The sequence below is a fragment of the Eulemur rufifrons genome, chromosome 16 (genome assembly GCF_041146395.1).
Source record: "Eulemur rufifrons isolate Redbay chromosome 16, OSU_ERuf_1, whole genome shotgun sequence".
Taxonomy (NCBI): Eukaryota; Metazoa; Chordata; class Mammalia; order Primates; family Lemuridae; genus Eulemur; species Eulemur rufifrons.
The window spans coordinates 1,411,193-1,438,396 of NC_090998.1; the positions used below are offsets into that span (position 1 = coordinate 1,411,193).

Sequence of the window (27,204 nt, forward strand, 5' to 3'; positions counted from 1 at the left end):
AGCCCACTCTGTGGGTCGTTGAGCTTTGGATTCCACGTCCCTTTCCCAGCACTTAGTCCCATTTTTAATTTTCAGGAAGTATTGTTCCAAAGCTTGGCTCAGACCTGTCTTCTCCTTGGATTCCTTTTTCCATTTGTTTCCTCAGTGTTGACCACTTGCTCTTTGGCATGCACCCTCTCTTTTCAAGGTGGTGGCCTAGGGGGTGTTCATGCGGGCGCAGAACCTAGAAGTCGCCTCCCTCACTCAGGGAGTGCATCAGTCACCGTCACAGACGTGACAGTTCATTCTTCTCTCTCGAATGCGACTGCACAGATTGCTGTACTGCACCAGCAAGCACTGGGCATCCGAGCTGTTGGGGGGCAGCGCAGAGGGGAGGCAGGGGGAGAAAAGAAGAAAGGAAGAAAGAATGATTCTTTGTAGGGCAACAAACCGTTCTGGTTCCCAGCCTGAATGTTTCCGATCTGGTTTTCTTCTTTTTGTGATGTTTGAACTTGTTTCCTCAGCTCAGATGCCGAGCTCTTGTCCAAAAAACTAAAAGCGGCAGTGTGTGCGAGGCTGTGGGAGGCTGTGGGAGGCAAGACCAGCAAACCAGCAGAAAGAATTGCAGAGCCGTGAAGATGAATGTGTGTCCGTATCAGGACTGGGCTTGAGAACGGGTGGGTGCGTGTGTGTGTGTGTGTGTGTGTGTGTGTGTCGACAAATTTACAAGAAATGCTGTGGAATAGACTCACTTTTTCTCTCCTCTCTGCTCTCACACAGTCTGGCACTTTCTTCTTCCTCTGACAGCTGCCATTAACCTTTTAATGCAAAGACTAGGGCATCTTGCCAATTGGATGTTGAAATCTCTGGCAAAGAAAACCTTGTTTAAAGGGGGGGGAAAAAAGGAGAAGGGGAACGTGGGGAAGCACTGGGCAGACCCACAGCAAGAGACGGTCAGGCTGGCCGGGTGCTAAGTTGGACCCTAGGACCCAAAACTGCTGTCTTACTTCTGATAAAATATCCCCCCCTCCCCAACTACATTCGGAAAAGGAAGATGAAATGAGATTTCCATGTAGAGGAGATAAGGAACTCTTTTACATAGTTGAAATTACACAGATACGAAGTATTATTTGCAACTCCCGTGGGAGAACAGCCTCCTGGTGTTCTGGTGTATACATGCAAGGAGATACTTAGGAGCAAAACTGCAAGCTTTGTGCTTGTTTGTGGAGACAGAGAGAGAGAGAAAATATTTAGGAGACCTATACAGACGAAAACTTTTCTGATACAAAAGATCCTGTTTTCCTCGCTGTGTCTACCAGGCCTTTCCGTCCATGTCTTGACTGGGGCAGTTCCTGATCCTCATTACTGGTTCTCACCCCAGACTCACCAGGTCTAAACTAAACTGAACATAAAAACACCTATTGTGAATTCAGGTCCCACGTGCGTTCAGCTTTGCAGCAAAGAATGCAAGAGCCTTTTTTTATTCTAGTTTTTATTAGCTTGGCCTTGCACTGGACTCTTAAGAGTTCTAAAATATGAATATGGAATATTTTAAACATTACAAAGCTCTGCATTTTTAGAGCTCTTAATGTTTTTTAGCTGCCCTAGTTGCTTTTTTCCCTTTGTGTTTAAAGTATTACCGTGGGAGAAGACAGTTAGCCCTCCTGAGTCCGTGGAGCTCCTACAGGAGCAATTATTTACCGTCTTGGAATTTTAATGAGTCTCGATAATTACTACCATCCAGGACATTAAACATGGGTCTGTCATCTCCAGTGTCATCCTCCAGAGGTAACGCCCCCCACCCCCAGCCAGGCAGAGGGGAAGGGGACCCTGTGAGTGCCAGAGACGCGGGAGTGCCCAGCGCAGGCACCGCAGCCCGAAAGCCCGTGGGACTTGGAAACTTCGGAAATGACTGTTTTTCAGTCCAGTCACAGCATTTGAAATAAATGTGTTATTCCACACATTTTAATTATTCTTCACAAAAAGGTTTGGTGGTGCCAGTCTTAATGGGTCAGTCTGCAAGTAGAAATAACATAAATTTTGTATAGTTGGTACCTACGAAGGTGTGTGCTGGACACTCCGCCCCGTTTCTGCTCCAGCGCACCCGAAGGACGTGAAGCTCCTGTGGTGACAGTGGCTGTGTGCCACAGTAATGCTCTAGAAAACCGATGTAAATTTAAACAAAGAAACAGGTGTAGGACCACACCCCTTTCCCAGTGGGGCGTGACTCCCAGGTGTAAAATCCCGGGAATATAACAGTTCCCAGCGACACGCAGACAGACAGTGCTGCCGTTCTCCACGGGACTCCTCTGTGCCCCTAACTCAGCCCTGCTGCCACCAGAGGCTTGGGGGCAGTACTGCCGCACGCTCCCTTCCCACAGCATTCCGTCGTCCCAAGAGGCCACCCAGCTGAGTAGGGAACATTCCAGCAGTTGCTGCTTCCTGCGCCCCTTAGGAGAACGCGCCGCTGCTGGGGCCACTGCCGTCGAAATGGCGTTTTTGCCCCTGACCCCCGACCAGGGCTAAGTAGGGAAGATGAGACCAGAACACATTCAGATGTCTGGCGTTAACACTCAGAAGGCATCTTTCAGTATGTAAACTGTTAGGAAATGGTGGCAGGTCCTGTGGCGCTGTACACCAGCAACATCGTATTAGTTTGCTAGAGAGTCCGTGACAAAATACCACAGGCTGGGTGGCGCTAGGGGCTAGCAGTCCAAGAGGAAGGGTGTGGGCAGGATGGACTGCTTCTGAGCCCCTGCCTGGCCTGCAGACGCGGCCTTCCCTGTGTGTCCTCACGTGGCCTGTTCTCCATTCCTGTGCGCCCTTGGTGTCTTTGTGTGCATCTGAATTTCCTCTTCTTGTGAGGACACTAGCCGTATTGGCTTAGTGCCCACCCTAAAGGCCTCATTTTAACTAATCACCTCTTTAAAGACCTTGTCTCCAAATATGGTCACATTCTAAGGTTCTGGGGATTAAGGCTTCAACCTATGAATTTTAGGGGGCACAGCTCAGTCCATAACAAACATTATGGGTGAAATAGACTCGTGGGGACTATTTCACAGTATAACTACTAAGGTAATTGTTAAGGATTTCAAACAACTGATTTCCAGACAAACTCTGGAAATTGCCTTCCAAATAAACCTTGGGGCCCTGCCTGTCAGAAAGGTGGGGGTCCTACAGAATCTGCCATGTCCCCTCCACTGATGACAGAATACTCCCTTGCGGGGACGCAGAGCCTGCAGGTGACTCACTCCAGAATGCTGTATGAAAATACTTAGCAACTGGACCGTTCTGAAAGAGCTGTGTAATAGACACAAAGTCATAAATGTGAAGCACATTTGCTTGTTTAGCGAATCAATGAAATCAGGAATTTTCTGGAGATAAGATTGGAGTATTCTTCTGCACTGTATAAATGCTGTCTTACTGCTTTGTTTGCCTCTATATATACAAAAGACCACCTAGGCACAAAAGAAAATGCCCCTACCTAGTATATGCTATCTTGATGAAAGGGAGCCTTTAATTTTAATACTGAAGATAACAGATCTTGCTGTAAATTGCAGTGATGCTTAATAGCCCTAAAGATCAGGTTGTGATTCATGGGATTTTCATGGAGTTCTGGTTAAAGGTAATAGTGGTATTTAATAAATGGCAATAAGTGGTAATAAATCTTATTCTTTTTGAATGTAAACCCTAAGCCAAACTTCAGACCCTAACATCTAATTGCCAATTTAACAGAAAAGCATGATATGAAAATAGCTTAAAACTAGGGTGATGGGATATTCAATAAGACTCGTGCCTGACTTCTTTCCTCTCTGCATGCCTGAAATTTCACTGGTTCAATTTATCCCTTCGAATTCAGCATCTCTCCAAGGCACTGCCTTTGAAATGCAGGTCTTCTAGGAAGGGTAGCATGCTGTTGGGGTCACCTTAACATGCCCAGGGAGCCTGGCATGACGCGAGCAATGACTGGGAAAGAAGAGTTCGGAAAAGGACACAACAGCCTGATTAACCTCTTCACTGTGGCTCAGGCCTGGTGACCAAGCATCATCACTTTTAGGATTCTCTGACTTCAGGCTACTTGACACGTCTAAAGTATGTGGGAAATCACATCAACCTTTTGCAAGGCATTAGCCTAATTTGAGTCAGTAGATACTTACTCCTACAAGTCTGTGTACCACAGATGAATGTCAGAATACAGCTAACAGGCAGGTAGGGACTCGTGGAAAAGACAAAATAATGAGTTTCCTCCGGCACCAGGTGACGAGACAGGAGAACATGTAGGGGAGCCTTCATCGCAGCAAAAAGCTCTTCCAACTACAAACAGCCGTGGGCTCCCAGTGGGCATCGCTGCTCTATTGCTATTTTACAAGGCAAACCAGGGGATGAGCTGTATTTAGTCCTAGATTATTAAATCTGGAAAGAATTTAGAGATCGTCTAATCTCCCCTTTTCATTTTACATGTAAGGAAGCTGCAGCCGGAGAGGTGAAGTGACTTCACCCAAGGTGATATTTATAAGTGGTGGAATTAGTACTGGACATTCCCTTCCATTTCAGACCTCCGCCCACTCCTTCACGTGCAACCCTGGGAGGAGAATCCTGCCGGCCTGTCCGAGCAGCCGTGTCCTCCTTCACGGATGGTGACTGTCCCGCAGGCGCCGCGAGGGCACTGGCCGTGTCGCCTGCCTCTCCCGCAGAACGTTTCTATCACGGACACCAGCAGACAGACGTGCGTCTGTACCGGGCATTGCACGCTGACCGAGTTCGGTGGGTGCCTCTGGGGGGAAAAGTGAATAATAGCTAATTAAGAATATCTGTCACAAAGTTTCTTTAACCTCCTGCGGCCGCAGCTCCCGCGCGGCTCCCGGCTCTGTGTCCAGCGTCCGCTTTGCGCTGGTTCCACACTTGCACCTCAGCGGCGACACAGCCTTGTTCTTGCCGCCCCGACGGCTGCGGCATTCGCTGTCTTACACGAGGGCAGCCCGGGCAGCGGTCCTGTGGGCCTTGGGACAAGGGGACAGAGCCACGCGCAGGAGCAGCCGGGGCTGCTGATGCTGGGACTGGCCTCCCAGCCCGCGGGCAGCGACGGCCCGTGGCTGCTCCGTCTCTCCCGCGCGGGTCACCTTCTCGCCGGGCCCGCCTCCCTCTCGGCTGCTTCCAAGACAAGTAGACGGGAAAGACCTGGCGACGCTTCTCCGCCAAGGGCTCGGCCGTCTGGCGCCGGGCGTCCCGCGTGGAGGAGCGTCCCCGCGTGCAGGAGCGTCCCGCGTGGAGGAGCGTCCCCGCGTGCAGGAGCGTCCCGCGTGGAGGAGCGTCCCCGCGTGGAGGAGCGTCCCCGCGTGCAGGAGCATCCCGCGTGCAGGAGCGTCCCCGCGTGGAGGAGCGTCCCCGCGTGGAGGAGCGTCCCCGCGTGGAGGAGCGTCCCGCGTGGAGGAGCGTCCCCGCGTGGAGGAGCGTCCCCGCGTGGAGGAGCATCCCGCGTGCAGGAGCGTCCCCGCGTGGAGGAGCGTCCCGCGTGCAGGAGCGTCCCGCGTGGAGGAGCGTCCCGCGTGCAGGAGCGTCCCCGCGTGGAGGAGCGTCCCCGCGTGCAGGAGCGCCAGGCTGCCCGCGGCGCGCGCTGGGCCGGGCTGGGCCGGAAACCGCCCCGGAGTCTCCGATCTCGCCCCCCTTCGCCGACGCGAACGCTCGCTGCAGCATTCTCGGAGCTTTAGCAGGCTGCGGGAACATTGTTCTTTCAACCCCACTCTTCCCCGAGAGCTCTCAAATCGCATCACCCACTTTCCTTCCCTTCAGGATTCCAAAGTCAGTAACGTGCAACTCCCCGCCCCATCCCACCGCGTCCTCCCCGTCGGCCAAATCGGACACAGCTTGCTGTGTCGTTGACCGATGCCATGCGCTGGCCGCGTGTACCCAGGGATCACTCAGGCCCGCGTGACCCCAGAGCGCTGGGCGGCAGTGGAACCCCTTCCATGGCGCTTCCAAGTTACTGGCTAGAAGTTTGTATCACATTAGAGGGTCATTTTGTCAACTCACCAGGGAGTCAGGAGACACACCCAGAGCACGTTTCAGGTTTGTGCTAGAAAAGGAAATCCGGCAAAACCCACAGGTCTCTGTGGGAGCCTCTCCAGCCTCCCCGTCACACGGTCCCAGCATCAGGTGCCGTGCGGGGCACAGCAGAGCACAGTGCTGCACATGGGGACATTGAGCACGTGCCGCTGTGGCTGGGAAACTCCCTGTTCTTTTCCTGCCTCGCCAGAGACATCGGCTGGACGTGGATCGGGCTTTGCGCTGGTTTAGCGCCTAAACCTCAGCGGTGACACAGCCTTGTTCTTACCGCCCCGACAGTTGCGGCATTAGCTTTCTTATTAGTTGTTTGGGTTTGGGGTTTTTTCTTGTTTTTTTCATCCTCTCTCTTTTGACACTTTTCATTTCTGAGAGCCAAACCAAACACACGGGCTGGCCGGCTGACCTGGCTGTGTCTGCAGTTCCCAGACCCCGCTGCTGTTCCGAGGGGTCTCCTTGGCAAGCAGGGACGGTTTTCTCCCTTTTGATGATGACGAGCTCTTAATTTGAATGTCTCTGTTCACTTCAGTTAACAGATTTGCAAAAGATAATGTGAGATATTATCAAATCAGCTTAGACAACCGTATTAAAATTCTGTCTAGCAGGGAAATCTGGTTCTTTGTTTAGAACACTCCACAGTTTCTCCAGCCTGCACCAGCAATCTTTGGACCTCTGAAGCCTCCTAGAGACCGTCTCACGGACCTCTTGCCTCAGGACTGGCCTTATCTAAGCATTCCAGCTGAGGGGTGGCTGGCTTGTTCCTGGAATAGGATACCAACTCTCAGTTCCTGTAATGTTCCAGGGACATCTCCTGGCTCTTGAAATTTAGCATACAGTGGCCAGTGAAACCCATATAAACATCCTATTGAGTTTTGTGGCTTTCTTCCCTGTTCCCACTTTTATTTTTATGTGTTCTGTTTTCTTGTCACACTCCTCGTCTATCCACCCCCTTTCCTCACTCCACCAGAGAAGGCATGACGCATAGATCACAATAGAACCTGCTGGGCATGGTGGCATGTGGCTGTAGTCCTAGCTACTTGGGAGACTGAGGCAAGAGGATCACTTGAGCCCAAGAGTGCCAGCCTGGGCAACATAGCAAGACCCCATCTCTAAAAATTAAAAAGAAAAAAAATTATTTTAAAAAAAGATATAACCCTTCAGGAAAGAGGATAATAATCTGGGAAGTTGTTACAGGCACAGAATATCACATAGGAAAAAAACCAAGTTATCTCAGCTAGGAAAGAATGCTTTCAGACAGACCCACCACGCCCAACCACAGCCAGCATCTTAGAAGCATCTAGACATAAGCAGGTTAGAAATTAAGATATCAGTTTGTTAGGGACATCTGCAAATACAAAACAGAATCATCAGAAAGCAAAAGTTTGTGGTGGTTTATCTCCAGATAACTGTTTAAAACAGAATCATTTCGTCTGTTGTACTGCTTGGTCCCAGCTCCTGCCGTACGTGAGGAGAACACTGGGAAGTAAGGTATCAGCAACGTGTGTTTTGGGCACTTTGCCTCTCAGTTGTTGACTTTCATGAAATAACGACTTACTGTAACCACCGAAGAACGATAAGTGACAATGAGTAATATGACAACTCTACGAGGTCTGATAGCTAACAAGACCAGATTCCTTGTAAAACGTTCCTCTAGGAAGGGGAGACTTCCTCTTTTCTCTGTGGAGAGTTTGTGCATCTGCAGACAGTAGAGTTTGGTCCTCACCATTGGTTGATGAATGCTACATAGTAGGTCTTCCTGAGGCAAACGTGTCTTGCCAGTCCAACCGATGTACCCAGACTCATACCTCTTTAGGCCTCGGCCGTCTTACTCGTAAGGTTAGAGAATGGAACTGGTAGTTGTTGTAGCTCCCTTCCAGGCTGGTGCGTCTGAATTTCGGAATTGGCCTGCTTTGGATCCCGCCCCTGCAGGCCAGTATTCCACTGTCGGATGTTGCCTGGGCCGGGTGGGGAACCAGTGTGGAAAAGCAAATGGTGAGCTCTGTATTTGTACAGATTCACTAGGAATCTTAACTGTTTTGTTTCTTTATGGGCTGGAGACCACCAGTGTCAGCTGCATCGTTTTCAGTGCCGTAGCTGGGAGCAGAGAAGCTCTTGATTTGTGTTGAACCTTTGAAAACTAATGGTAAAAATATATGATGATTTAACATTGAAAAATCTAACTTCCCTAAGGTATGTGGCTAATATTCACTCAATAAATATTTAATGAGTACTTGCTATGTGTTAGAGATAAAGTGTTGTTGATAATGTTGAAGTAATGACATTATTTTCATGCTTCAAGGCTTAAAGTGCTTGGCTTTCCTCCTACTTTGATGCTTCTATCATAAGGGAAGGAAAGGAGGCAGTTCCTTAGTATCACGTGGGTCTCGAGGAGATCCCTGCGGAACATCATACCATTTGGCAGCGGAACTTTGACTTTGGGTGTACAGACTCCAGCAGAGCTAAACTCTTGTTTTTATGATGCCATTTTGTTCAAGGTTAGTCATGGGAGAGCAGTAACATCTTACTTACTTTTGGCCTAAGCAACAGCCTTTCCTTCCTATAAAAACAAATTCAGACGTTGTCTGGCAAAAGAGTTAATCACAGAGCAGAGGGAGGAGAAGGGGAAGGCCCACAACAGCTTCGTGGCCGCTGCAGCCGCCTTTCTGAACGGCCTCGGGGGCGCTTGCTTCAGGCTCTGCCCCATGGCAGCGGGGGCAGCGGGGACTCCAGAAGGAAGGCTGGAGGATTCAAGCTGCAAGCGCGGACTTGAAATATCAAGGAAGGGAGGACTTTGGAGTTAGTTTTAATCTGTGGGAAATAGTCATAGGACAAATCCTTTGAGAGCAACGTTAGCTTGTCCTGGTGCTGAGTCCTAGAGAGATTCCACAAAGTAAAAAAGTGACCAAATGCCTGTAGAAAAAGAACTACCTGGGCAAAGAATATCCATCATGCTTTCAGATTCCTCTAACCAGATAAAGCTTTATGTTTAGTTCAACAGATAGTATGGCAAAATATATTTCTGGTTTTTCCAGTTGTTTGAAACTCCTAACTGGGAAGTTATTTTATGTCTCCATATCTCCCCAGCAGCCTGCTGATTCAGGTCAGGGGCCGCAGGCCAGGCCTGGCCAGGACGGGGCACCGTTTCCGCTTGGTCCGTCCCCTCCAGAAGGCTCCGATGGTCAGGCCAGCTTACTGCTCAGACCTCCTGGCCTGTGTAGCCTGGGACCTAGCCATTAAAACCTCAAGTCCAGATTCTTGTCTGCTTAAACCAAACTAGGAATTTCTGTATCATTCCCTGCCCACTACCAGACCATGTGCAGAGAGGAATTAATCTGAGTCACTGCCAGCCACAACGGGATTGGTGCAGTGACCTCCGCTGAAAGCATCCCCCGTGTGCCCACCAGTACATCTTCTCCTTCACCCCATCCTTTGTGACGTGAATACAGAGTTGTTTACCTTGAAGTCTAGCCAAGTCTACAGAGCTCTAAGCGGTTCTCTGTTTTAAGAATTTCTTATTTCATGGATTTCTCGGCGCTCTCCCTACTGTCTTTACTTGGCTGTGGAAAGGAGATACGGTACCTATTCTAAAATCATGACTTGTGCTGAGCAGTCAATTTTCTGGGGCAATTTGCCTGCATCAGCCAGCCCATTACTCAGCTGTACCAATATTCTTCCATTCAGCCCAGTTAATTCCTTATACTTTTTTGTTGTTACGACAGGGTCTCACTCTGCTGCCCAGGGTGGAGTGCACTTGCACGATTGTAGGTCACTGAAGCCTCCAACTCCTGTTCTCAGGTGATCCTTCCGCCTCAAGGCTCCTAGCAGCTGGGACTACAGGCACATGCTACCACACCCAGCTAATTTTTCTATTTTTTGTAGAGACGGGGTCTCACAATATTGCCCAGGGTGGTCTCAAACTCCTGGCCTCAAGCAGTCTTCCTACCTTGGGCTCCCAAAGTACTAGGATTACAGGCATGAGCCACCACATCTGGCCTCCTTATTCTTTATGCTATCAGCTCTGTTTTCTGACAGTTATCCTAACACCCAAAGCAGGAAGCGGGCTCAGGTGGTTTCCCCTGCAGCCAGCCCTTCATAACAGTGCTTTCATTTGGTGTGAGGTTGTGGAGCCTCGTCACTGAAATACCTCGGTTTTCTCTGTGCGCCTCCTCGGTCTGTTTCTCCCGGGGCAGTGGCGGAGCCTGCGCCATTGTCTCCTTCCCTCTGCTGCGCGCACTTCCATTCTGGTTGACTTGCTGTCGCGTTTGTGATTCTTGGCTGCAGTCCCTCTAGAAATCGTAGTACTACTCTGAGTTCAAGGAGGGCTGGAACGGCTACTAAGAACAGCATACAGTGTAACATTCAGCTGACAAAAGCCAGAAAATTTCTGCCACAGGCCACCTTTGTATCTTATACTTGCCCCATATTCCATCTTTTGAAAACTGTAAGCAGAGTGGGTGCTACACGGCGTGGTTTACGTGCCTGCTGTCCACCCAAGGCCTGTATCTTCAGGCTGTTTGGATTTAAAGATGCTTCAAATTTGATCTTAACAAGCTCATTGGAAAGTGATCAAGGCTTTCCCCCAAGATGAGTATCTTTCCTTTATTTCACTCACCAGTCACTTTCAGAAAGTCTGCTATGTGCATTTCATTTATTAGGTGGCATTGGTATATAAAAAGGAATTCATCGAGTTTGCAGGATATTTGGGGAATTAAACATATGACCAACTCTTAAAACAGGAGACAAAATGAATACTGTAGCAATGTGCACCTCTGACCAGGGGTGGCTTCACAGAAAAAAGGGGCGATTGAATCAGCTGTGAAGGATGAGAAAGATGGAGAAGAAAGGTGTGGGAAGTGAGTATGCCCACATTCTGGGTTGAGGGAACCACATCAAAGGAAAAGCAAAGACAGGGAATGACAAGTATATGCCAGGAGATGAAATTGGAACAGTGGCTGCCTTGTCAAAAAGTACAGACTCTATTCTGTAGGTAGGAAATCACTGAAGACATCGGAAAAGGAGGTGGGAATCCACCCTAGCATGTTTTAGAAAGATCACTCTCAGACCAGGTTGAAGTGGTGTGAGACTATTGCAATAAGCAAAAGATGCTAGGATGTGATAGCTTGTATTAGGGTTGTGACCAGGAGATCAGAAACGAGAAAGTAAATCAGAAGAAACGTAATCTGAAAAGAGCATTAATAGGAAATTCACAGAAGACGTGGCCAATCAATATGTTTTTAAATGTTTTGCTTTGATTTGTGGCTTCACTACAAATGAAAAGAACTACAAAGAACTGCAAATGAAAACAGCGCTGTCATTTTTGGAAGGTTGAGGTTGGTTTGTTTGTGTCTTCAGTATATTGAGAGAATGGGGAAGTAGGCACCCTTCTGTGTTGCCTACAGGCTGAAAATTAGTACAACTGTTCTAGAATGGTTTGGTCACATGTCATACCCTTTGGCCTAGTAATTTTAAGAAAACAATCATAGACATGCAAAAATTTATATACAAGAATATTCAGTATGTTAATATTTACAGTAATGAAAACTTGAAAACAAACTAAATTTCTAATGGAATTCATTAAATAAATGATATATAAATAAAATGGATTATAATGCAGCCCATTAAAATTGCTTTAGAAGAATAATTAATCACATGAAAAATTGCAACTAGTAATTATTAGGTGAAAGAACAGTTTATTGCATAGTATGAACAGTACGATTTGATGTGTAATCAGACATTCACAAAGAGATTTTTATCAGGCTCTTGAAAAATGCGAGTCTGAAACTCAGCAGAGAGAGGGAGCTACAGTTAATAACTGTGTGACCTGGCTTCAAAAGGGTTCCATTTAGATGATGGGCATGGAAAGGTTATTGTACTATTGTCTTTGATGTATGTTTGAGATTTTCTGTGATAAAGTTTTTTTTTCAAAGAACAAATATCTACCTCAAAAGAAATAAATTGGAAAGAAACTAACCAATAAGTTAGCTGCTATTATTGTTACCTCCCTTTATAGCTAAAGGTAGACAAGGTTACCCAGGCTGAGGATCTGAGAGGAGGAAGAGTGGGCAGCCTCCGCAGACCTGCGTGTGTGGGAGTGAGCGGGAGGAGGAGTGGCCCCAGCACAGGGAAGCAGTGTTGGGACGGGCGGAGAAGAGCCCACAGAATGTGGGTGGTGTAGCTCAGGAGGGGGAGGGAGTTTAGAAGGAGGTGTTGTCAGGGCCAGGCACAAGTAAGGACCCTTAGATAATGCAGTTATGTAATATTGGGGGGATTGGTGTTTTGGGGTGTTTTTTTTTTAAGTTTCAAAATTCACCCTGCATACAGAAAAGGACACAAATCATAACTACAGCTCAGTGAATCTTTACACACTCGTTTAGCAAATACCTGGAAGGGGAAGCAGGACACCGCCAGCACCTTAGAAGCTCCTTCCATCCTCCTTCCAGTCACTCCCCATCCTCCAGGGTCACCTGACTGCAAACCCCTCTGATTAGTTCTGCCTGATTGTGGACTTGACGTACCCAGAGTCATCCCACATGGGCTCCTTGGTGTGTGGCTCCTGTCACTCCACATCATGTTGATGAACTGCATCTGTTTCGTTATGCGTATAGTTCATCATTTTCATGCTGCGTGATATTCCCTTGCATGAACATGCCACGGTTTATCATTCAGTTACTGATGGACGTTTGGGTTGTTCAAATAGTGCTGCCGTAGATACTCTTGTCTGTGTCTTCTGGTGAATTTACAGACACCTAAAAGTTCGGTCATAGGGTATACATATGTTCCAGTTCAGCAGATACTGCTAAATATTTTTCCAAAGTGCTTATGCCGATTTATATTCCCACTAGGAATGTAGGAGAGGTCAAGTGGTTCCACTTCCTTGCCAGCACTTGGTGTTGTCTGTCTTTTTAAATTTTAGCCATTCTGCTGGGTATGGCTAATGGGGTTGTATACCTTTTTATGTGTTTGTTAGCCATTTCAACATACTCTTCTTAAGTATCTATTTAAGTCTCTTGCCCATTTTTATTGTTAATTTTTATGGTTGTTACTGATTTATAGGAGTTTTTCATACATTCTGGATATGAGTCCTTCATCAGATATATGCATTGCAAGTATCTTCTCTCAGCCATGAGCTGCCTTTCACTCTCTTCATGGTATCTTTTAAGAGAAAGACATCCTTAATTTTAATATAGGTCCAATTTATCAATTTTTTCCCCTTGTGGTTAGTACTTTTTGTGTTCTGTTTAAGAAATCTTTGCATTTCCTAAAGATTGTCTGTTTCCTTTTAAATACTTTGTTTTACCATTCACATTTCTGTCTGTTATTCCTTAGGAATTCATTTTTGTGTATGGTGTGAGGTAGAGATCAACGCTTTTTGCATATGGCCCCACCATTTATCAGAGAGACCATCCTTTCCGCGCTGCACAGTTGTGCCCTCTTTGTCATAAATCAAGCGGCCACATGTGTAGTTTTTTCTGGATTCCCTTTTCTGGTTCATTGGTCTGCATGTCTGCTCTCATACCAGTAGCATGTGTGTTAATGACCATCGCTTTACAGTGATAGTCTTCTTCCAGATAGCAACAGTCTTATAACTTCGTTCTTCAAGATCAGTTTGGCTCCCCTTGGCTCTTTCCATTGCCATTTACACTTTGGGGTCAGCTTGTCAGTTTCCACGTACAGCTGCCACGTCTTGGCTTTGGATTGCATCGACTCTGTAGATTAGCGTGGGCAGAATTAACACATTTACAATATTGAGTCTTCCGATCCTTGATTCATGTTATATCCCGCCATTTAAGTTATCATTAATTTCTCTAATATTTTATACTTTTCAATGTAGAGGTCTTTCCTTAGTGATCTTTTGAGAGAGCGATTTCAGTAAGATAGCAAAAACTAAGTTCTTAGGTACTGAGGAGGAAAACGAGAAATAGGTAGCAAATGTAGACTATTTCTTTTGAGAAGTTTGGTGAAAGGAAGAGAAAAATTGCTACTAGCTTGAGAGAGATGCAGATTCAAAAAGCCTTTTCAGGAGGGGCAGTGTTCGAGTGTCCTCAGAAGCCTTTGTGAAAGGCCAGGGGAGCGGAGTGGTTGGAAACCGAGTTTGCTGAAGGGACAGGGACGTGGAGAGGTGGCTGCAGCGTGTGGGCAGGGGGCAGTGCTAGCCTGGAGGAGAGAAAGGAGCTGGGAGCATCGTGGGGTCCTTTGGAGACAGGATGTTTCCCGGATGGCGTCACCTCAGTGAGTTTCCTCAGACTCCCTGGTTGCCCTCACGTTAAACAGAGCTGAACCGCTGTGACGCGGTGCCCTTTGCCAGCGAGAGCAGCAGACCCCACGTGCAGGGCGTCTGAAGCAGCAAGACTCGTGGCCGTCCGGATCCACGTGTCCAAGTGCCTCTTCCTTTAGCAGAGCATGTGACTGTAATACATTACCTCTCCTGGGGGTACGTGCCTGCACGTTTGTCCTGCCAACAGTCCCTTCCTCCAGAGTATCTCAGTTACATTAAGCTATGGTGGAAAGGGACCTTTTCACAAAATCTTGAGGTGCACAAGAGGCTCGAGGAACGTTTTGTGATAGATGTTTTCTATATGGAGGAAACTAGGAGCTGAGATGTGCGATTCACGCTTAAGCTCTAGAAAGGGCTGGCAGGATTTATGGGAACAAAGTTGTTTCCCAGTTTAGTGAAAATTGTTTTACTGTGGAAGTGTTTTAGGTGTTTGGTTGTTTGTCTTTAGATGCAAAGCTTTCAATACATACACAGAAAATTGCATCTTTATATCTAGAGAGGCGATCGTGTAAACTTTTACACTGCCTACAATTATGGTGTTTCTAACAAAGTAAACAAGGCAACAGTATTTTTCACTGTTGTACTTGCAGTGGTGGAATTAGCCTGCTAATATTAGAAAGGAGAATAGGAAATGGAAAATCTTCTTGGATTACTCCATCTTACATCCACTAAGTTTGGATTTGTAGCCTTAAGGAAAGGAAAGAGAGAGAGAGAGAAGGAATTAATTCATTGTAACTAGGATGTGATAAGCATTTTCATTAAATCCCAAATATTACCTGTTTATACTCTTTGGGAAATTCGTTTCTGGTTTTAAGCCTAAAGGGGCCTTTCCTGAAGAGAAGGTGAGAGGAAGGAGGGGGTGAGGGGGGTGGGGCGGGTGTTGGGCAGGGCTAGGAGGGAGCAAGAACACCTGGAGCGAAATCTGCTGAGTTTCAGAAGCTGGAATACACCTTTCCCAACTTACCCACAGAACCCACAGCATTGCAGAGCTGCACAAAAACTTCCTTTCTTACGTGTGCTGCATGTGCTGAAGACACACAGCAGCCCCCCTTATTGTGGGGGTGAATGCCCAGAACCACAGCTGGTACCGAACTCCATATATACTAAGTTTTTCCCTATACATACATAACCTATGGTAAAGTTTAATTTATAAATCGGGCACGGTAAGAAATTAACAGTAACTAAGAATAAAATAGAACAATTATAATAATACTCAGAATGGCATGCAATTTAATATTTATGAATTGTTTATTTCTGGAATTTTCTATTTAACATTTTCGGACTATGGTTGACTGTGGGTAACTGAAACCATGGAAAGCAAAACTGCAGATAAGAGGGGACTACTTTATTTTAAAACAACGAGGTACTAATCCATTTCGAGATCTGTTTTCACACCCTTGCTGTATAACACGTATGTCTAAGTGTTTAGTTTGGTCACTTCACATTGCCCCTAAGTGATCGAAAAGTTTTAACAACAAATTCTTGTAATCTTTTGACTTCAGAATGAATAGAGCTTTGCAATCAAAGTCAGCAAAATAGAAATCCTTGTTTTAAAAGTAATTGCAGGCCGGGCGCAGTGGCTCACGCTTGTAATCCTAGCACTCTGGGAGGCCGAGGTGGGCGGATCATTTGAGCTCAGGAGTTCGAGACCAGCCTGAGCAAGAGTGAGACCCCATCTCTACTAAAAATAGAAAGAAGTTATATGGACAGTTAAAAATATATATAGAAAAAATTAGCCGGGCATGGTGGTGCATGCCTGTAGTCCCAGCTACTCGGGAGGCTGAGACAGGAGGATCGCTTGAGCTCAGGAGTTTGAGGTTGCTGTGAGCTAGGCTGACGCCACGGCACTCACTCTAGCCTGGGCAACAGAGTGAGACTCTGTCTCAAAAAAAAAAAAAAAAAAGTAATTGCAGTTTCACACGAGAGGTTGATCTTTGAGATTTTTTTTCAAGAAATTTTGGCATATAATGGATCAAGTGCCAATGAAATCTCTCCCTGCTCAGCCCTGCCCACATTTAATGCTGCTTTCAGATACAACGCGAGCGTGCATCATGCCTGGAGGACAGGAGACCTACCAGATGCAGAGCAGCTCCCGCTGATCTCTAAACATTTTGATTTTCTGACCCCTCTATTCTTAGACACCTTTTCCCCGACAAACCAGCCACTGGACCTAGGGAGAGCGTGCCTTTTAGTCCTCCTCTGCCCCCTAATCTTACTTCACGGCTTCCAGCTACGCTCTGTCCTCCGCCGGCGCTGAGTCACTCTCCCCTGTGGTCTACGCCGCCTGACGCTCCCAGGCACAGCCTCGTCCCGGGCCCTCGGCTCGTACTTAGCGCAGGTCCACGTGCTCAGTGCTCCTGGTCCTGCCCCAGAACACCATCCTTCCAGCGTCGGTCATGCCTGCCGTTGCCCTTTGAACTTACTCCAGTTTGTCTCCGTTTTTCCGGTAATGAGGTGTCTGAAACGGAGCACGGTGCCCTCGGTGTGGCTGAGACGGTGTAATGCAGTGGGGTCCCCTGAGGGTCGCGCCCAAGCCGGCGCGGCCGCCTGTCGCTCTCGCAGGCCCGGTCTGGCCCCGATCCGGCGGCTCCCGTGTTCCTGAGCCGCGGTGAACGGCCAGTGCACTCCCGCCCCGTTCCTCAGCTTTTACTGCTTTTCCGTGTGAAATGACCCTTTTCCTGTCCTCTGCTGTCAGCCGCCACGTTCTCCCAGAAATCCCCGTCCCTCTCCTTTCTGCCCAGACAGACGGCGTCGGCGTCTGCGTCCCCTTCTGTGCGGGCGTCTCACGCGCTGTTTCGCACGGAGTGCTCGGCAGATCTTTCTACAGTTGTACAGAGACGTGGTTCTCATACCATAGAATTTACTCATCTAACGTGTACAATTCAGTGGATTCAGTGTGTTCTCAGAGTTGTGCAGCCATCACCATGATCAATTTTCCAACATTTTTATCGCCCCAAAAGAAACTCCTGCCCATCAGCAGTCACTGCCAGTCACCCCAGCCCACGCAGCCCCGGCCCGCTGCTAACTACTTTCCGACTCTGCATTTGCCCAGTCTGAGATTTCGTAAGAACAGAACCACACGGCATGTGGTCTTCTGGGACTGGCGTCTTTGTTTCACGTTAGGTGTGGTACATGCACCGGAGCCGCATTCCTTCTTACTGGCCAGTCAGTTAATACTTTTTGAGTGGATATTCTTTTTTTTTTTTTTTTTTTTTTTTTTTGTTGAGACAGCGTCTCACTTTTTTGCCAAGGCTAGAGTGAGTGCCGTGGCGTCAGCTTAGCTCACAGCAACCTCAGACTCCTCGGCTTAAGCGATCCTACTGCCTCAGCCTCCCGAGTAGCTGGGACTACAGGCATGCGCCACTATGCCCGGCTAATTTTTTCTATATAGATTTTTAGTTGTCCATATAATGTCTTTCTATTTTTTTAGTAGAGACGGGGTCTCGCTCAGGCTGGTCTCGAACTCCTGACCTTGAGCAATCCACCCACCTCGGCCTCCCAGAGTGCTAGGATTGAGTGGATATTCTATATACTTCTATTTGGCCCTTCTCAAGGTTTTAGAATATCAGAATTATGCCTTTCAAAATGCACGCAGCTTTGAAGGATATTTGCATTACATATTTGTATTTATATTTTTTACTGCAAAACCGATGTTGCTTGTGGTGTTAAATCAAACAGTACGGAAGCATATGGAGTAAAAGTGAAACCCCTTCTGTCCACTCAAATTAACCACTCTTAATAGTTTTGTTTCTCCCTCCATACATCATACTTATGTGTGTGTGTGTGTGTGTGTGTGTATTTTAAAATCTTTTTAGGTCTGAATATATAGCTCTCTCTTGACCTCTTGTTGGACACTGAGGTCGTTAATAAATTTTTGCTCTTACAAATTGCCTTAGTAAACATCGTCAAAGGATATATACAATTAAATTTGGTTGATGAGACCAAATTGTTCACCAACCTATATTCCCACCAGTGCTGTTGAAGAGTACCCACTTCCTTAATCCTGTACCAACAATGGTTGTCCACAGTCTTTGAAAGTTTTGCCAATGCGATGGGGGAAAAATAAACCTATCTTGTTTAATTTGTATTTCCTTAATTATTAATGAGGTTGAGTATCTTTTATGTACTTATTAGCCATTTGTATTTCCTCTGTGAGTTTTTTGTTCATGTCTTCTGCCTGTTTTTCTATTAGGTATTTAGGCTCAGAGCACCACTTTGTACTATTCTGATGTCTGTCATTTGTCTTTTTGTTCTTCTCTTGTTTTCCAAGCCATCACTTGTATTTTAATTTAATTTTTCTTTCTTCCTTTCTTTCCTTCCTTCCTTGTCTCACTCTGTCGCCCCAACTAGAGTGCAGTGGTGTTCATCACAGCTCACAGCAACCTCAAACTCCTGACCTCAAGCGATCCTCCCCCCTTGGCCTCCCAGAGTGCTAGGATTACAAGTGTGAGCCACCATGCCCAGCCTTAATTTAATTTCTAGTTCACTGTCTCCACACAGATGTTTTAAATTTCTGTGTAGATTTGCCTTTTTTTAAATGACTTCTGAATTTAAAAGCATTTATCCTCTCCCTCTGCCAAAAATAAAAAGCACTTACCTGTTCCCTAGCCCAAGATTATAAAACTATGCTCTGAAACTTACTTCTAATACTTTCAAAGTATAGTTTTTTAATTTAAATCTTTAACCAGTTTAAAATTTATGTTCATGGCCGGGCACGGTGGCTCACGCCTGTAATCCTAGCACTCTGGGAGGCCGAGGCGGGTGGATCGCTCAAGGTCAGGAGTTCGAGACCAGCCTGAGCAAGAGCGAGACCCCGTCTCTACTAAAAATAGAAAGAAATTATATGGACAACTAAAAACATATATAGAAAAAATTAGCCGGGCATAGTGGCGCATGCCTGTAGTCCCAGCTACTCGGGAGGCTGAGGCAGTAGGATTGCTTAAGCCCAGGAGTCTGAGGTTGCGAGGTTGCTGTGAGCTAAGCTGACGCCACGGCACTCACTCTAGCCTGGGCAACAAAGTGAGACTCTGTCTCAAAAAAAAAAAAAAAAAATTATGTTCATGTTATGTTATGAGCAGGAATCCAACCATAGATGGGCCCAGTTGACCTAATACAGTTCAATGCTTCCTGAGGATATTCTAAATCCCACTGATTAGTGTTATCAATACAATCCTCTTCTAATTGGTGTACTTTTAGGGTATGTTTTACTATCTGGTAGAGCAAGTCTCACATGATTCTTCTTCTTTTAAGGTATTTTTCTGGCTCTCCTTATATATTTATACTTCACTACAAATTTGGGAATCAATTATCAAATTCTAAAACAGTCTTTGGGATTTGATTTGGAAATGTATTTACAGTAGACTTTTAGGTGGAAAAAAAAATCGGTTTACAAATAATCTATATAATATCATGGCCATTTTGTTTCTAGAATGTATGTGTATATATTAAAATAAAGTCCCAAAGAATATGTGACAAAATATATAGCAGTGCTTATACTCTAGATGATGGCAATATTATAGGCGATTTTTTTTTCTTGGTGCTTTTCTTTCTTTTCCAATTTTTTACATTATTTTTATAGCACTTTTTAAATCAGGGACAAATCCTGACAAAATGTTATTAAACTAACATGTGTATCCATTAGTAACCTCATGATTATCTCCTTAATATAACAGAAGACAAATGAGAATAAAAAATATTTTGTGGGAAATAATATGTGACTTGTAGAGAGTGAAGTGCGGAGACCTGGCTCAGAGTATAACCCCAGTTATCTAGAATATTCCTGGGGAAGACTGAGATGGGACGTTGAAGCAACTCAGCCCACAGCCTTCCGTCTTTGCGTGGTTGACTGCGGTTCCACTGCAGAGACTTGAGGGTTTGGAGCCTTTTGACTTAGCAACATCCGGGGTTTTCTGTGCAGCAGATTACAACGCACCCGGCCTCCCGGCTTCCCCCACTGAGGACATTCTTATTCGCGTGACAGCCAGACCTTGAGATGCACCAGGACTCAGCATGGCCTAAATCTAGCCCTTGACTGTCCTGATCTTTTAGTCAACATTTAGCAGAAGGGAGATTGCTAGGCCTATTTCTAACTCTTTGACGTATTTGAAGAAACACCATGCCGATTCTTGGCTCAGAGCATCTAGACGCTAACAGCAGTGGAATCAAAACTTGATTCTCTTTGCTTTTCAATCTATATGCTCTTTCTGGCTGATCTTATCCATTTAGTAACATGAGTAACAAAAATTATAACATCTAACATTTATCAAGGTTTTTCCATGTGTCAGGCATGGCACCGTACTCTATATGACTATCTCTTTAAATCCCTAAAACAACTCTATAAGTGTTGTTATTGCCCCATTTTACAGATGAGGAAACCAAGGCCCAGGAGGTCAAGGTCACATCAACTAATAATTGGCAGAGCTGACATTGAAACCCAAGCTGCCTAACTCCACAGCCTATGTTCTTAACTATATACACTGCACTCAATTTTTAATTTTCCTCCTTTATTCCTTAAAACCTGCTCTGGTTCCTGTATTTTCAGTCTTGTTTGTCCAATTTCTCCAGCTAGAATTGTCAAAAATTATCCCTCACTTAACTCCACCTCTTGTCACTCTTGCTTTTGAGAAGTCTCAGACACGTGTCGTCCCCACCCTCCCTCGGCCCTTCCTTGGTCTGAGCCCTCCCTGACTCCCACCTGGGCTGGGAACAGTACCCGCCCTTGAGGTGTTCTTCGTTCCACACAGTCTAACCTGTTTTCCGTATCTTCTAAGAAAGCGAAGGTGATTGAGCCACCGTACTGTTTAAAAACTCCTGGACTTTCTTTTCTGTTGTTGTTTCATTTTAGGTTGTGGTTTTTGAACCAGATTAAATCTGAGGTCCCAGGCTTTAAATACACAGTCTGGTCCTATTGCGACTTTTCAACTCCGTTTCTTGTCATTCTCCACCCAGTCCCCTCCCTGCTACAGCTGTCCTGAGCACTCCCCTCTTCCTGAGGTCGGTGCCAAGCCTGTCCCGGCTCCATGCACCTGCGCTGGTCTCTTCTGCTCAAAACCTGTTCTGTGTGTGTGTCTCAGACAGACTCCTGTTCAGCTCTCAAGGCCCAGATCACCTCCAGTAACTTCTCCGACTCTTCCGGGATGAAACAGTCATTCTTATGTCTCCCCCGTAGCTATGCTGGGTGTCTTTAATCTGTTTCCATATGTTGCCTCAGGTAACCTAAATGCGCCTTCAGGACAAGGACCAAACCCATTCATCTTTCAGCACCTCACACATAGTAGCTCTCAATAAATGTTGGTTAAAATGCCTGAAGGAATGTTAAAGAGGGTGTTAGAAACAACGTGAAATTAGAAATATACTTACTCCTAAAAAAGGGACTGTTTTATGTTTCTCAAAGTAATCTCTTTAGCTAACTTAGCAGGCCTAACATAAGGGTAGTCTAATGTACTGAATGAAAGTGGTGCGTGGGAGAAGCCCTTTAAACCGTGGGTTCCCAGCGCCAGCGCCCTCTGCAGGTTCAGAGTCTACCTGAGATCACCACGCCCTCTCCCAGCGTGCCTGTGAGCCTGGCGTCCGACGGACGGAACTTTCCACTAGAGTGAGGGGCTGGGGCCGAGGTCTCCACTCTGCAAATGATTGGCTTTGGGCCTTGGACTAGTCACTAACTTCTTTGGGCCTCATTTTCATGAAGAAACATTTGATACTTACTTGCACATTTTTCTTGTGGTTAATTTTGATGCAAGGAGATTTCACATAGTACTTCTCTGTGTCATTTCTTTACGGATGAACAATAATTCTTAACTCAGTACAAATAGAATTGCTTTGTTTTACCTGAAATCCATCTCTCCTTTCCCTTTCAGCTTCAGAATGAGCTCGAAAAAGGTGAGCGGGACAATGCAGAACTGCAGGAGTTTGCCAACGCCATTCTCCAGCAGATAGCAGACCACTGCCCCGACATCCTGGAGCAGGTGGTCAACGCGCTGGAAGAGTCCTCCTGACCCTGCTGCACGGAGAAGCCCGAGGTGGGCAGCCAAGGAGCCAGGAAGGGAGAACTTCGAGGAACAGGCACCCAGAGCCTTCTTGGCACCAACCACTACGCACCACGTCCCGTATTGCTCACTTGAGGAAGTGTGATTCCAGCACCGTTTCTAATCTGTCATCTTCCTCCGCCTTTCTGCTTTGGATGTGGTCTCTACGCTAATTTTCCACATGTCCAGGGTGGGTCAACAGCCGAGTCTCTCTGAAGAACTGCCATCCAGTCATTGACAGTGGGGACCGGAAGCTGGTGGCTCTGCCCTACAGGGGTTTGGGCAGAGAGCCCTCTCTCCTCCTGTCCTTTGTCGTGAGAACAAAGCCTGGAATCTCCTCGGAGTTGAGCAGGTTGAGAGAATGCCTCACGCTGGACGGAGAACTGAGTGTTCCAATATCACAATAGGTGCTTTCTCCTAAAGGGAAAAAAAAAAATCTCAGAAAGAGTATTAGAAAAAGGGAGAGTGGGGAAAGAGTGAACAGGGACAAAGAGAAACCAACTCCTCTCGCCGTCTGTCTGCTTCCTTCCCACATGTGACGTTTGTATGGAGCCGGGCAGAGGCCTCCCCAGTCCCCTCCCCCGAGTCCGGGCCTCCGCCCGGCTCCACTCTGCCCTCGGCCAGCTGTCAGGAGGACGGTGGGAGCAGTGACCGCAGTCTCTGTGTAAGACCTTTGACCTCACCATAATTAGCTGTTAAATAAAATGTCAATGGAAAGAGAAGAGAGGTTTGACGCACGAGGCCCTGTCATCCCTGCCTGCAGCTTTGCCCCTCTAGAAGGTTCCTCAGGTTCAGGCTGGTTTCCCCCAAATGTCTCCGGGATGCCGCCTGCCCTGCCAGCACCCAGGCCCGAGCTCCTGCAGCCAGCGGGGGCTGAGGTTGAAGATCCATGTCGCGCCCTTTCAGCTTTGCTCTTGACTCGCCCTCTCAGAACCAGCCTCGTGCATGCCTGGAACCTTCTTCTGGCGCAAGTGAAGGTTTCTTATCCCACGCATTCGTTTCTCCGTTCTTTGATCCAGAGGATATTTGTGAAATGCCTACTGTGCACAAGCCACCGTGTTAGGCATCCGTTCTTGAAAGTCTCTCTTCAGTGAGGGAGCGGTGCCGTGGGTTCCACGAGGTGTGCCTGGTTGAGTCAGAGCAGTGAAAAGCACATCACTCCCCTCCCTCATCTTAAAAGAAGGTATCGTTTCTAGAAAAGTCTTTCATAAGTCAGCATTTCTCATCGCTCATGATAAGGGAATTGATAGGGTTGAGGGGCCCAGTCGCCTCGTCGCCTGCAGGGTACCATTTGGCAATTGAGGATTTTTGCTCTTTGCTGTTGTTACCCTGAGGGGCTGTGGGTAGCCACTCTCTGCCCATCTGCACGTGCCTCGGGGACTCAGCAGCTGCCCGGTTCAAATCAGAATGTTGACCCCAAAGTTGCAAATCCAGTGGAAGGTGTTGGCACTTTGAAGGGCATTCTTCCCAAGCATAGACAGTGGCCATCGCAAATAATCAGGTGCCAAGAACTAGACCACCTAACCCACATCTAGCCCTTCGACCACCTCTGCCAGCAGTAGCCCACCAGACACTCACATCTTCTGAGGGGAGTTGCTGGACTCTATGTTCTGTCTCGCAGTCTCCCCTCTCTCCTTCCCCAGTTACTCAGAGAATTTCAGGCTGCCCAGCACAGCCATCGGTGCAGGGCCTTCCTGCCACCAGGCCTGGATGGTCCCGTTAATCTGTGTGGTCAGCTCTCCTGCCCCCTGTCCCCTGCTGTAAAGCAGCCCCTCCCCCCGTGAGCGGCTGTGGGTGCTCCTTACCAAAGGTCCAGATGGCCTGTGCTCATAAACCTCCCACTGAGATGCTTCCTCATAGCCAGGCTGGCCGGAGCGGGCAGGGGTGAGTGGTAAGCAGTGGTCACTTGTGGTTAATGAGCTCAAGGCTGTGTATTTATTGCACTGCCCATAAATCGGATAGAAAGTCCCAAATACTGCGGGCCTGGGTATTAGGATCTCACTGTGCCCACCGTAATATAAAGAACTGAGGTGTGACGACAGCTTCCCAGGGCTCAGCAGAGCAGAGAGCAGGGGGGCCATGCCTGAAGGAGTAGCCCGGCCCGGGCTGGCTGTCCTGCTGCTGGTCTGGCGGGGATGACATCAGGCTGGTCTCCCCACCCCGCATCCGGCCCTGGTTCTCAGGCACAGCACCTGCGCCCTCGCCCACACAGCGTGTGACCATCACTGCGCCTCCTTCCTTCTCTCGTTTCACCCTCCCCGTTACCTCCACTCCAGAAAACTTATGGAAGCCCTTTGTGACAAGTTCTTCTGAGAAGGAAAATTCCTGGGACAGACGTCTCTGGGCTCTGTGAGCAGCAGGGAAGCTCCTTGATCCTTCTTGGGCTCTGATCTGGCATCTGAAATGATTCGGGGACTATTCGGCTACAGTTTAATGGTAAACATGTCCTGCCTTTGTGTTGCAGGAGCAAAGTCAATACAGTTTCTCACATTCAGAGTATCTTATTTAATCTGGACCATTCATACAGCACAACTCTGATCACACTAGGGCTTGTCATCCCATGACCCTCTTCTGGTATTCACGGTTTCACAAGGTCACTTAGCTGCTACTGACAGTAGGAAGCCTTGAAAACTCACTGCTGGGTGCCTATAACCCCCGCCAAACTCCCCCGTTCCACTGGCAAGTCTCCTTGCCCTTTAGCGCCTCAAGAAACACCCCAAATCAAGGTCATCATAAACAGGGCAAGAAGAGTGTGTGTGACCCAGCCTGGGGCCCGTGACTGAGGAAGTACAGTATAAGTTTCTCATCTCTCATATACCTCTATCCCAGGTGCCCATTGAGTTCCTGATGAAGTATCTGAATTGAAATTTACAAGGACTTGGATACCTTTTGAAGTGCAAAAGATTTTAAACGCGCTTTAACATATTAAGAAATATGAATGGGAATCTCCAAATTCATCTCAGCTCTAACCATTGTCCTTTCACCTTACAATCAAGATCTAAGTCTCCCTCTCTTCCTTACACTCGGGCTTTAGAAATACAAGTCAAGCAGACTGGGCCCAAGACCACCGTCAGTGTCGATGGTGGCAGTGCCATGTGCCACTTTTGGTCAGTTAAAGTCTGTTTGGCTTTCCATGAGGAGCCCATGGCTCACCCTCTCCCCAGAGTGAGAGAAGAGGAAGGGGAAGTCATCACAAAGTCCTCGTCAGCTGCTGAGGTTGTCCCTCCCCTGTTAATGGTCAGGGTTGTGAAGGAAACCAGAATATGTTACCGCAAAATACAACTTTCTGAGCACCCCATCTGTCTGCATTTGGCTTTGCCGCTAGAGTCCTACTCCTCTGGGAGCCCTCCCTCCCCGCCGGGCCGCCTTACTGAAGCACAGGCCACCCACTGGCCACCCTCGGGTATTTGCAGGAAGAGCCACGCAAGGACCACATCTCCCGGAGAGTCAGCCCTCCGGTGGCATTTCCTGCATGCCAGCGGACCCAGCCTCAGCAGCACCAGAGACTGTCCTGTCTGCCCCCAACCTCATGTCCACCTGCAGGAGTCCAGAGCTGTGGGAGAGGGACAAGCAGAGACAGAATGCGGAGCCTGCAGGGCCCACCCCCGGGCTTCTCAGGAAGGGACTTGAACTGTTCAAAGCTTCAAAGAGAACCTGGAGCCCCCCAGGTGAACCAAGGGAATACATAGGCAAGAAACACGTGACGTGGAAATCCTTCTGAACAAAATGGCTGTCTTTACCTGCTCTTTTTAAGCAAAAACTGTTTCCAAACTTTTTAGTGTCAAAACTGTAACCAAGTGTCTCCTGATTTTTCCCATTGTGTTTGGCGAGTGCTGTGACCCTGTCGTAGTTATTTCTCCTCCTGACTCGGGGGGAGAAGTGGTTTAGGGATTGATTTGGGGGAGCGGGTTTTCATCCCATCCCACCTCCTCTTCTGTCTCTCTGCTTGTCGATATTGTCTGTGTTATTCAGAGAACTGGGGCAGTTATGTTGTGTCCATTATTGAGATTATTAAAATATTAAAAAGTAGTTGTAGAACTGAAAAGTTAAAGAGCTGTGTTTTAAAAATGCAAACCAGTGTCATGTTAACAAAGGAATTCAAGCTATGGGGCAGCCACGCTCCTCCCCCTCCTCCCAAGCTGGCGGAGGTGGAAACAGTGACCACACTGCCTGGGAAGGTGACTGCCTGGGAAGAGAGACGACTTCTGAGTAAAAGGAACGCGAATCTGGGGGTCAGAGACTCTCACCTGTGCCAGGATTTTCCTATCCATCCTCAGGACCTGTCGGTGGAGGTTTCACGGTTTGTGAACCTAGAGCCACCCTCACCCACATCGGTCCCGGCTCAGTGTGCCTAATACTCTGTGGTAACCTGGGCTTGAACCTAAAGCCCACACCTGGCAGGCCGCAGGGCCTCCCTCCTGCCCACTTGGTGCTATATCATCCCGTGGCCCGTCCAGGATGGGCCACGCGCGGGCCAGCCTGGAGCCTGCAGTCCAGGTGGGACGGCGCGTCCTGCCATCTAGTTCCTTCTGGCTTCAGGCCCTCGATTCTCTGCCGGTGAGCTTTTTACACCTCAGATCTCCCAGGCCAGGGCTCGCTCTCTCGGCCCCAGAGATGCCATGGTCAGGAAGGGATGCGAACCCTGCTGAAGCCAGAGAATCTGCCCCTGGGCCAGAGCCAGCCCTCTGAGTCCCACCTCCTTTCTGCGCCACACCAGCACTGCGCGTCCGCGGTGCAACTCTGCCTGGCCAGGGCGCCACCCGTCTGGTCTGCCCGCCCCACTGCAGGCCCCGCCCTGGATCTGCCTGGCACGTCCGGACGTGCAGCACGGGCGGCTTCGCCCCTGGGCTTCGGGAGAGAAGCGCC

At 47.7% G+C, this 27,204-nt stretch overlaps 1 protein-coding gene across 3 annotated transcripts in view; it reads left to right on the plus strand.

Moving 5' to 3' along the window:
- ERC1 (ELKS/RAB6-interacting/CAST family member 1) overlaps window positions 1-24,000 on the plus strand; it is a 486,201-nt gene extending 462,201 nt beyond the window's left edge. For all 3 annotated transcript variants that reach the window (XM_069491669.1, XM_069491670.1, XM_069491671.1), the window contains one exon: window positions 22,171-24,000. In XM_069491669.1, the coding sequence (XP_069347770.1) occupies window positions 22,171-22,308 (138 nt within the window). In that variant the 3' untranslated portion in view covers window positions 22,309-24,000. The remainder of the gene's footprint in view (window positions 1-22,170) is intronic.
- The last annotated feature ends 3,204 nt before the right edge of the window (window positions 24,001-27,204 follow it).